Genomic DNA, 12,284 nt, shown 5'->3' with positions numbered 1-12,284 from the left:
ATAGTGCTACCAAAACTAGCAAATTTAAAATAGCCCATCCCAGAAGTAATGTACCTCTTGAAGAACATAACGTTTTGTTCATTTGTCTATAAAATAAAAAAAGACCACAATAATTTCAGCTTAATGTATAAATACCCTTAGTCTTTGGATGGCAGTATAATTCTTTCCTGTTGCCAGAGAAGTACAGCAAATTAGACGTGGCCTACTATGGTCCAAGGTTTTTTTCCAGGAATTACATATAATGTATGCGTGGCATAACCAGGGCATTAAGAAAACCCTTCCACAGACCAATTTCAAGTAGTTTTGAATTTTCTTACCTAATAAACATGTTTTGTGCATAATATTAGCTCAGTGTACTGTTAGAACCTGAGGATGGTATTGTAAAGACTGATCTAAACACTATGAAATGGGACTCCAACAAATCCATCATTCAGTGACACTGATTCTTCACATAGCAGAACTCAACATTATCAAGCTTTTCTTCCCCTTTTTACCAGTTTCCTCACCGTCTTGATAATGGTGTTAATATAAGGTGGTGTTTTCAAACAGGTTAGATAGTCTTTGATACCACAGTGTGTCTGAGTATATAGTAAAAAGATGTCTCCTAAATATTGTATATGGAGTGAAATCTCAGTTTCAGCAGCCCTTGCACATTAAACATGCGCTTCATCCTTCAAAATGAACAATGTCATCAAAATCTGTATTCTCTGTTCTTTGGTGTAAGGAGAAAGAAATCTTACAGTCTTCTTTTCTCATGTCTTATTATTAGCTGTTGCACAACTGTCTGAGCCCTACTTCCCTAGTGAATTAGTGACCCATTGAATTCTCTTGTTTGTAATTCACATTGTCATGCCGAGCCGTGGAATATGTTCATGTCTGGTTATGTTTTACTTGATGGAATGATCAAAATAAGGCCTTTAACTAAGCCTTTCTAAAACTTCCAGCAGTTTCTTTCTGATGTTTATTAAAATAAGTTGATATTAATAGAATGCTTCAAGCCATGTAGTAGTGCTTTCTGGGCAGATCAGTGGCTTTACAGTACTGTTGTTGATTAATGTTCTAAAGGAATACAAAATTTAGTCAATCATATATATCATACTGGGATAGCAATTTCATTGTGCTTTTTAAAAGTGCACAGTATTTGCTAGAGTCGTTATCTGAGAAGTCCTCTTGGTCTTTGATCTTAGTTTTACCATGCAAAATTGTCAGGGTTGGACAAGTACTTGAAACTCTTCTCACACTTTCTTTCTGCTGGATTGCACTACATTAGACCTATTACTGAATATTGCTAACTATCTCTAGCCAATATAGGCAACTTTCTGATGAATCCTGAAGTCATATCTTTCTTGTGGAGAAGATTATCTTTCTGTAGTAGATGTCCCACCTTCGTGAATGGGTAAACACTGAGGTACAGTCCAGTGATGCTTATTGCATTTTTTCTTACCCTTACTCTGCTTTAAATGTAGTTCAGGATTTCTGAGGTATATCCAAGGCCTTAAAATGCATTTCTGCAATACATCAAAATCTGCACTGTTCCAGCATTCCTTGCTAGTCTTTCTGTACACACTGATCACTATGGCGCTCCAGTTTCAACAATCCATGCAAGTGTTTCGGCACCTATCTTCTTAGTTGTTCAACTTTCTTAGCTGTTCAATGACACTTTAGTGCTTACCTAATTACTGAAGCCTTTGCAATGTTGGCCTTTTTACAGGCTGATTTTTTTTTTTTTCTGCCAGTAATCTATTACTGCAGCCTTGTTTTGTTGTATCACCGATTCAGAGGAGGGGAGTAACCAATTTTGCTGAGAGTATTAATGCTTGGCAGTAAAGTATTTCTTTACTACAGGCCTCTGCATGGATCTATTAGTCCAGCACTTCTCTAGGTGTGTTTTCTTAGATGTTGTTCTGTCTGTCATTCCTTGAAGACATCGTCATGATTTTAAAAACAGTCCCTCTTACAGAAGAATGACAATTACCATGATTTGTATTTGCCAGTCTTAAGATTGCAAGGACTTCAAATATATTTATAGATAGTTACAAAAGAAGATGTAACATGCTTTTGTCTAGGTAAATGATGATCATAAATGAGCTCCCCTGGAAGACTTCTTGAAGAGTAGTATTGATGCTTCAGATCCCTGAAATACAAACCATGACCGTCCAACAATTACAATGCCTGGCCTCAAGTACAGGCAAGATGTCACTGCAGCCTTATCTGCAGTGGACCATATTCCAGAACTTAGGGGCTCTGCCAAATACCATCTACTTCAGAGGTGAAGAAAATTACTGTTTTATATTTGTGTAAGGAGAATCTCTGAAAGTTGGAGGCTCACTGTATGGGTCACAGCTCCTTGAGAGCTATCTATTAAAAATCATAGACATTCTTTGTCAAACCTACCAGTTTGACTCCAGTTGATCTGTTAATGTGCTATTTTGGTAAATCAAAGCTTAACTGTGCTAGCCTTGAAGCACTTCTTGACATGACTGGATATTGATGTCTCAAGGGCCAGCATTAATAACATTGGATACTCTGGTGTGCACCAGTACTTTGAGCGCTGGCAAACTGTGAGTGGCTGGTGTTGTGTGGTGCAGGATTCACTCCTAGCCATGCACTGATATTAGCAGAAGGACAATTCCTGCCACATCTGTGAAAGTAGATTTAGGATGAAGATGATTTAGATACCATATTTGTATTCAGATTTTCAGACAGACTAATGTCAGATTCATTGCTATTTCAAGAGAAACTGCCACCCTGATTTTTTTAAAAGATTTTTTTTTTCCCTCCTTGGCTCAAGACTGTCAGAAGTTGACCAGTGACTGCTTTTTTTTATTGAAATAACTTCAGAAATCTAAAATAAAGCTTTTCGAACTTAGGAACTAAGCTGCAAATAAAGAGGGAGTCATTATGATTTGGGAAGAGAGGAAAAAGGAATTGTGCTGTGAGCCAAAAGGAGTTGGTTGAACTTCTAACCTCTTTGAAAGTTTTAAGCACCAGAGTGATTTAGTACTGTTAAGAGTTTTTGCTGCTTTTATCCTGAGAAGCAAAGCTTAAGTGTGAATCTTGAAGACCTAACTTCTGAGAAGAAGAGTGTTTTGGGTAAGTAACTACCTCATGTTGCCTTGTTGCCTCTCGGGTTAGTGGTATTCCTTTTTGTAATTATGCCACCAAACACTTACAATTTTTTTTTTTTTCTTTAGGCATTATCCGTCATTTTTACATTTCCACATGTTAGTGTTCATGTGTGCATATCTCTGTTTCTAATTTAGGATTATTTTTCATGGAAAAAAATACACGTATTCTTCCTATTTGGCTAATTCTTCATTGGTGTATTTCCCATCTCTTTTTCAGAAGAGGAGTGAATAGAATAGAATAGAATAGAATAGAATAGAATAGAATAGAATAGAATAGAATAGAATAGAATAGAATAGAATAGAATAGAATAGAATAGAATAGAATAGAATAGAATAGAATAGAATAGAATAGAATAGAATAGAATAGAATCATTCTGTGACATTACCCAACCATTAATCTAACCCTGCCAAATTCATCCAGTTCCTAGGTCCTTATAACCTGTGATAATTGTATGATAAATGACTATCATTTATTAGATTAATGGTAGTAGAATATACCTTTAGTTAAGAAATAATTGATCCTCAGAATGTTGTAGCATTAAGAGTTTAAAATCATCAAATATTGGGAAAGACAGAAACCTTAGTTTTGAAAGGTAATGAAATAGTGAGAATGATCATCCTCAAAGTGCTTCTTACAATGAAAATGTAAAACTTCATGTTGTCTCAACAAACACTCAAAGGCTGAATTATTAAAATCCAATACTGACCCAATGATGTCAAATCTCAGTGATTTTTCAAGAGCACACAGATAAATTGTTTTTTTGTCTGGAAAGACAACTCCTGAAAAATTCTTCTGGCATTAAGACTCCTGTTGACAGTATTTTCAAAGTGGAGTCTACCCTTAAGGCCTTCACAGAATCATTATAGATTTAGTGTGGAAAGCCAGGCCCACTAGAGTTGAGGCCACTGGAAACGTTTATAAGCTTCTTTAAATGTGTTGCATATGTAAATGTTATTTAAAATATAAAACCAAGAGAAATTAACAGCCTGCTGCCAGTAAGGGGTTATTACTGTCTACTAGTCTTTTTTACTCTCTTAGATAAAACCAAAGGCCTGTTGGGAATAACTAGGCTGTGCCAGCCAAGAGGAGGCTCTTTGTTCACCAGAAGTGTATTTTTGATCCCCAGTTCATCTAGGCATTTGTCACCAGTGTGCTCTACATAGTGACGGGGTTCTGGTCTTACATGTGTTCTGCATCAATGGGCTGGGCCAGTCTTACTCATCTTTAAACCAGCTCAAACACCTTCTTCTATTTGCATGGAGAAAAAGGGATCCTTGAGTTAAGTACATGGCAGGATGTATTATAATTTATCAGTCTGCTAAAATGGAAAATGCAATTAATATTCATGTAATGTAAGATTTTGTCTGGGAATGGTGCAGGCTAAAGACACCTGTGAGTAAACTCAGTAATTCCATTGCTGGTTCAGAATGAGAAATGCCCTGGTGCTAATAATGGTCTAATGCGGTATGCAGTGCCATTGTTCAGAGATTAATTAGTGCTTTTCTGTTTTTGATTCTTTCACTTATTGAACAGTGATGTAAATACGTTCACATCTTATTTTCTTCCCATTCATGGGACATACTGTGACTTCTTCTGTGGACAGTAGAAAATGAAATTATTCAGAACTAGAACAAGCCGTAGCTGAAGAATGGAAAACTGAATTTTGATACATATTCTGCTTCTTAGAGCCATCAAAAGTTTGGCCTCCATTTTTAAGTTAGTTTGATGCACATGGGGTTTCGTACCCGTGGGACCCAGTCTTATATTGTTGCCAGAGAATCACAATCTTGCAGGCTTCAGTGAAGAGAAAGGTCTTATTTTCTTAGTGTGTAGTATGTGAAATACAGAATTGGAACATAACTTCTAAAACGGAGAAAAGGGAAGAAATTTAAAGAGCCATCCTTTTTTTAGCTAATACATGAAGCAAGCAGTTGCACTGATTTTTATAGACCAGTAAAGTAGGGTGTGATAGAGTTACTATTTTGGTCTAGCATTCCTCAGTCTTCCAGACTGGTGGCTAGAGGCTCACTTGGAGATGAGTTAACTGGGAGTGATGTGCTGCACAAATCCATGGTGGTGTGCAGATTCATAATTCTGGAACTGTAGCAGTGTGGTTATGATTTTTTTTTTTTTCAGATGTGTGTGTTTCATAAGATCAATAGTTAGAGTGACCTTACAGCATAGCAAACTGTGAAAATGTAGTCATGTGCTGTCTGTCCTAGATACTGTGTAACTTGTTCAACATTTTTTATGTCCTTTTAGACCCACCTTGCCAGACAGAGCTCAGCAACATTCAGAAGCAGCAAGGAGGAAAGAAGCTCCTAGGTGAGCCATAGATCATTCTTTTGAAGGTTTTATTACTTACATAAATAACCCTAGTTAAACAGCAACACAAAATCAATATTAATCCAATGAAGATAGACCACAGTAAATCTCAGCAACAAAATTTATGAATTTTTTGAAAGCTATTAAACTTGGTTTTATGATGTTACCTACCAAAAGTTCTTACATTTGTAATATTATCCTGATAGAAGATACATTTTTACAGTTACAGAAGGGACAGCATAAGGTACTTCTAAAGTAGTATTTTTGCTGATCCTTTAACTGTAATATTCTGTAAGTAATTTAAATCTTTGTTGTGAATCAGTTTATACTGCATCAATATTTCTGAAGTGTAAAGTCTTCATTTACCACTAGTTACTGTGTAAAAGCTGCAATAAAAGGCTTGGACCCGAGCAGTCAAAACTGTATCCTTATTTCTCATTAAGATGGTTTCTAACAAGAACTATGCACTTCAAATGCTTGCATATGAATATTTTGTTCATTGTGGTCCAAGTGATAAACAGTGGATTATTCAGCTGTAGGCAAGTCACTGCCTCACAAAATAAGCCCTTTTTATACATGTAAATGCAAATTTAGTATTAATTTTTTACAGTTTTCTGTGGTGTGTTCTGTTGCATTTGTCTTCTCTGGTGGAATAATTACATCTTAGTGTGTAAATAAGTGTTTTTTAAAATACATATTAAACACAAATAACTCCTTGTAGCAGACAGTTTGTTAGGAAGTCTGGCCTTTACTATTCAGACTTGTTTGTACTCCTCAGATGATAGAACTTCTCATTCACAGGTGGGCCCTACATTTCAACCCTTTCACCAGAATACAGTGAAAATCTGGACCGAGATATTCAGGGTGTAAGAAATATGTATCACAGGATCAACCAAAAATTTAAAGGAAGATCGCTCACTTGGTTTCTTGAAATCAGCCCAAGATTGATTTGTGTCATTTTCCCTCCCACATTTGATACTTTCAGTCACTTTGAGTCAACTGAATTTAGTATTACTAAAGCAGTCAGCGTAGAGTCTGAAATGATGAAGCAGCAAAAGGTAGTTGCTTTCTGCTATAATTGTGACATTGACCAAGACATGGAATTTAATACACTTATTCAACATATATATCTATATCTATCTATCTATCTTGCAGGGCAATACATCCCCTTCTGTGATGAGGATGGGTATTACAAACCAAGTCAGTGCCACGGAAGCCTAGGGCAGTGCTGGTGTGTGGACAGATACGGCAATGAAGTGTCAGGATCCAGAACAAATGGTGCAGCAGAATGTGGTAAGTTAAGAACTTTCTGTGGTGTTCAGTTTAGAGGTGTTTTTCCATATTTGATTGCCAACCAGGTTAAATTTCTTCAGTAAGAAGTGTGGGACCCAACTACATGGATTTTGACACAAAACCCAACAAATTATGATTTTCTATTGTTATTGCTTAATTTTTTTTTTGTAGCTCCTGTCACTGTGTCAACTATTAATAGACTCCTTACATGTGCTTGGCATAGTGTTTATAAACCCAGGAAAAATTAATTTTCTAGAGCAGCATTAGATAAGTCCCAGAATGTTTCATGAAATTCCTTTGGGTAATTGGCATGCAAGTGAATTCTATTTGACATTTTTTTTCAGTTTATATTTGAGGGAGTTGCCAAAACTTTTTAGCACACTAAATCTTCCCTTATTTTTCCCTTCCCTACAGCACTGTGCAGCTTCTTCCAAGAATTCCCATGTCACCTTTATTTGATGTCCCAGATAAAAAAGATGAAAAAAAAAAGTACTTTTCCTCTTTTTGTAAAAAAACAAAAACAAAAACAAAAGTCATTCATGACTCCTTTTCACTTCTTCTCCAACAAAAGAACATAGCCTGAAGCAGAGAGTAAATTGTACACAGTATTTGAGGTACAAGCTCAGGCCTATTGTCCATCTGATGCAGAATCATTCCTTGATAAATGGACAGTTTTATATAGTTCAAGACAATATGTAAGAAGTGAACAATAGTCAGGGTATATTATCAGTAGTCCTTATTGTCATCTGTAAGTTGGACTTAAATTTTTTCACTTGTTCCTAGCACTCATTATAGTTCTACAAATCCATAAAATTTGTCTCCTTTTGTTAACATTGAGAAATTAATTCAAAATTGAGGTGGATTTTTTATGACAAAAGAATCGTCATATTATTTATATTTTGTTTTTATGTAACACTCTGTAGTTGTCCTGAAAGTAAATATTCCGATGTGCCTTTTGTATGCTTATGTAAAATAATCTGTAAATATGTAGTCTATCTTGTGAGTCTTTTCTATAACTATCATACCTTTTTAGCTATTGATTTAGAGACTTCAGGTGATTTTGCCTCTGGTGATTTCCATGAATGGACAGATGATGAAGATGATGAAGATGAAATAATGAACGATGAAGATGAAATTGAAGATGATGATGAAGATGAAGGGGATGATGATGATGATGACGATGATCATGATGGATATATTTGATAATATTAAGAGGTCCATAATGTTGTACCTTTCTAAATTTCACAAGATGATATTTCATAAAATCCCTTTGCTCTCCGAGATCAAAAGGGTTCTAACAAATATGTATATTTTGTATGATTATTTCAAACATTGCAGCTGGAGTCATAGACTTCTTTTGTTTAAATAAGAATAATTATATCATGTGCTTTTGAGTTTTTAAATGCCGTTGCGCTGAAGAGAACACATTGAAATTCTAGCCTGAAGAAAAAAATGTTATGTGCTACTGAAAATATATCTATGTGCAAAACACTAGAAAGCCAACCAGTCTCTTCAAAATTCTGCTGAAAAGGTATTTTCCCTTACTTGGAACTGTGCATGTCCTCTTCAGAATGCATACTGTGACTTAACTTAAGTTCTGTCAGTGTTCTAGGCCCTGCAGTTGTCCATTTAATGAATCAGACATGTATTGCAGTAAAAAACCATTGGTGCACAGGTAGCATCACAACCAGCCTTTAATTACCGAAGGTATGGAGAAAAATCAAGAGGGAGAACTGTAGCAAAGTCCTCCTTTGGGTTTGCATTTGTAGTTACCTTTCTATTAGGAAATGGCTAGATTATTGAAAGGATTTTTCAAAGGCAGTAGCATGGACAAGCACCAGTTCTATAATTCTAAATTTTTTTTGTCCTTTTTTTTTTTTTGGTTTCATGTCAAGGTCATATAAGCTTTATCATTATTTACTTAGACATTGCTTCACCTTTTGTGGTTTCTCTGTATTTCTCTCTAATCAGACTAGCATAAAATATTTACATTGGGAAAAAGATTTGCTTAAAATTGTATTACCTTTATACATGACTGTATTTCAGAGTATTGTCACTTGCCCCAAGGTAGTTTTTAATAAATGTATAATGATGCTTTTTATTTTCTTATTTCAGGAAATAGTTTTGCTCTTTATCTTAATTCATTGTTGTTTTCTCTTATTAGTGCAGAAACTTATAGAACGTATTGTAAAGGTGCCTTGCAAAATAGAACTAGAGAGGTTTTAGCATGCATACCAGTATAGGATGTTAGGCAATAGCTAAGCACACCCAATTACCAAATTAATACCAGTATAGGTACTGCTGCTGGAATGAAGAAAATGGATTATTTTAATTTTTTCCTGTTATTATGTAATTACCATGTGGTCTAGATTATACTTATTGTGTAGAGTAGCACTTAAGATTTTACTGTAGAGAAAATTACTTTAATCACTGTATTTATGTTAGCATGTTAATTAATTGTGTAGACATTTTGGGACTCCACCATCTTCATTCATATCCTATCTGTTTCTTTCTGCCCACAATAAAATTGACATGGCCTGTATAATGTATTACTACAGGTTGTATAATTTAAAAATTAATCACTGGTTTCCCATCATTAATAAAAGGAAAATGAGATTATTTGAATTAATTTCTAAATAATATTTGAATTATTTCTAAATACTAAATCTAATGTTTATCTTATGTAATATTGAAAAGTATAATGCATTTTCTTTTTTACTGTTTCTGTATAGTTTGCAAAATAAAAACTCTTGTAACCAACCTTTGGCCAGTATAGACCATCATTTTGACTTTTTACATAGTCTGAAATTTAGAATCAGGAAGAATTCATGTTTCAGATGCATTTTACCTAATAAAATATGTATTTATTTGAATAAAGCCATTCATGTTTTATTTCCATTAAAAAATAATTGAGTAGGGCAAAACACATGGGGAGCTTCTGGTTTTCTGTAATTTCCCTGATTTTTCTATAGCTTTGTTATATACTTTTATGACACTGTCTTCATTACATAGTAAAGAAAGAGAGAGACTTCATTTCAAGCTCTGTCATAATCTGTGGGACATAGTTGTGTTATTTTCTTAAATAAAGATAGTTAAGAGTTTGCCATTCTGATAGTGGGATTTTGTGAGAGAACAGTTTCTTATTACTGAAATTCACTGATATATAAACTGATTTTAAATAAAGAAGCTAAAGAAAAAGTGTTGTCATTATTGACTGATACAGTAAGTACTGTTGTGGGGAATTTTTTATATGTGACAAATGGTTATTAGATGACAAAGTGGAAATGCATTCCATTAAAACTAGTGATATTAGGAGAATTAAAAAGAATTCGTAATGTGTTTCATCTAAAGGGATTACAGTACGAAGACCTTTTTGAAAACAGCTGTCATGCAGAAGAGCCTAAAAGAAGTTTATATTCTTTCTTTCCTGAAAATTCCCCACTGAACTGAAAGAGGAGTATAGATGCATTATGGTCCCTGAGTATTAAAGCTACTTAGCATAAATTCAGTAGTAACTCAAGATAGTTAAATTCACTTAAGAACAGTGGCAGTGGGGAATATGGATAATTTTGGGTCATTTTTATGGTCCAAAACTAAAACAGAGAAACAACGAAAAATTGGATTGTTACATATTCCTGAGGAAAAGCCAGAGAAGAGGCTGATACAGTGTAAGTCTTCTTTGAAAACATCCTTCTGTTTTGTAAAAGATAAGGAACTGTCTGTGGATTAGTACGGTGCTGTTGCTTACCTTTCATGATACCAAAGGAACCGGAAACTACTTCACTGTGCACTTCTTTCCTACATTTAAGAAATGTAGGAAATCAGGAGCAGCTAGAATAATTAAAGGTTGATAATATAAACATACTAAAAACTTAAACCATTCAGAAGCTTTTTCCTGCTTTCCAAAAAATGCAAGAATTTGCACAGATGTCTGTCCTCATGACTACAGTCAGGCAAAGAAGCAGTTGGGAGTCCTTGACTAATTTTAGGGTGTTGCCGTCATTTGTTGTTTTTTCTTGATCTTACAGTTCTGCACATGTATTTATAGATAGGCACAGATCATGATATAAATTTGGAGATTTTCAGACACAGTGATTAAATCCTTGTGCTCTTCTGAGAATGTGTGTAATTTTAAATCTTAGTCTCATTGAAAAATAAGGAATACCAAATTATATAGTCTTTAAAAAGAGTATTTTGGATTGAGGCACGGATGTGTTTAGTTTAGAAGGAAATTAATTAGTGTCATTAGTTTGCTTATACAAGAATTGGATTATTGTACAAGATGGAAGAAGATGGCTCATAATTGATAGGAGGAAAATTTTTGCCTGTTTTGTGCACATGGACAAGACCTGTATTTCCATTATTCTTACTTAAAAATTCCACTGCCCAGTAGAATAATAAAAGGTTATCAGGATATGGATTAGCTTTATGCTTCAGAGGAAATTAAAAAGTACTTTTATTTACAGATTCTTCTTGAGAGCAGTGAACATATTTCTAATTACTAAAAGCTTTTGAAAACTGGATTTAAATAAAGCCATAGCATTGCAAATGTCTTTGAAATACTGTAAATTTTTTACCTGTTTTTTCAGCTAATTTAAATATATTGGTTGCAAAATATTCACAATTTCATTTCAGCAAGTGCAGTGGACAATAAAGTAGTTTGTCAGCAAGTTCCTGTGTGAAGAGAGATTTGTATTAACAAGAAAATACAATAGATTGGAAGAATCTCTTGAACCAGGTACCACTGGGTGAGTAATTAAAACACCAAGTTTTAAAAAACTAAGCCACCTCCTGAAGGCAAATACAATGCTGGACATGCTGAATTAAACCTTTTGTCACAATTGGATTTCTGTTAACACAGTGTCTCTGTAGTTGCTGTGCAGGAGGAGTGCAGTTTGCTAATTTGTTAATTCATCCAGTCAAATAGCAGTAGAAATTATGGTGAAGTTAAGGAACCAGAGCAAGAATGGGAAACAGTTGCCTAGCCTAAAAGATGACACCTCCACTTGAATTTTTGATTGTGTTTCAGATGCTAATTGAATCAAATCCTGAAAAAGAGACTTCTGTACTGTATGTGTCTCCTTGAAGGTGAGTTACAAGTGATACATGTGTGGCCATTTTTAAAAAGAATCTCCATGCCGTGGTGTTAGTAATAATGCAAGACACTTCACATTTTTTTCACCAGCTTTCCACACAACTCCATAGCAAAATTTGATTAAAACTTCAGACAGGGATATGCACAAAACTGGTGCTCATGCCTGTAACCATTTTTACCAAGGTGGTTGAAATTTATCGGTTAAGATCAAGATGAACAGAAAGATGACCTCTTCACCCTCTGCCCATAACATTCACAGCTGTTTTATAAACTCATGGAGCATCCAGCAGCCCGCTGAATCTAAAAAAAAAAAAAAAAAAAAAAGATCACTATAGGTCCTTCCAATTCAGGTCATTATTCTGCTCATCAGGCAAGTGTCATTTTGAAAGAACTGGCTGTAGCCAGCACAAGACACCAATGGGTCTGCTCTGGAGGTCTTGTC

The 12,284-nt window shown here is 34.8% G+C and overlaps 1 protein-coding gene across 2 annotated transcripts in view; it reads left to right on the top strand.

Moving 5' to 3' along the window:
* SPOCK3 (SPARC (osteonectin), cwcv and kazal like domains proteoglycan 3) overlaps window positions 1-8,132 on the top strand; it is a 163,724-nt gene extending 155,592 nt beyond the window's left edge. For both annotated transcript variants that reach the window (XM_058837985.1, XM_058837984.1), the window contains exons 9-11: window positions 5,392-5,454; window positions 6,610-6,747; window positions 7,781-8,132. In XM_058837985.1, the coding sequence (XP_058693968.1) occupies window positions 5,392-5,454; window positions 6,610-6,747; window positions 7,781-7,950 (371 nt within the window). In that variant the 3' untranslated portion in view covers window positions 7,951-8,132. The remainder of the gene's footprint in view (window positions 1-5,391; window positions 5,455-6,609; window positions 6,748-7,780) is intronic.
* The last annotated feature ends 4,152 nt before the right edge of the window (window positions 8,133-12,284 follow it).

This window comes from Poecile atricapillus, chromosome 4 (genome assembly GCF_030490865.1).
Source record: "Poecile atricapillus isolate bPoeAtr1 chromosome 4, bPoeAtr1.hap1, whole genome shotgun sequence".
Taxonomy (NCBI): Eukaryota; Metazoa; Chordata; class Aves; order Passeriformes; family Paridae; genus Poecile; species Poecile atricapillus.
This window is presented reverse-complemented; position numbering and strand designations above follow the sequence as displayed.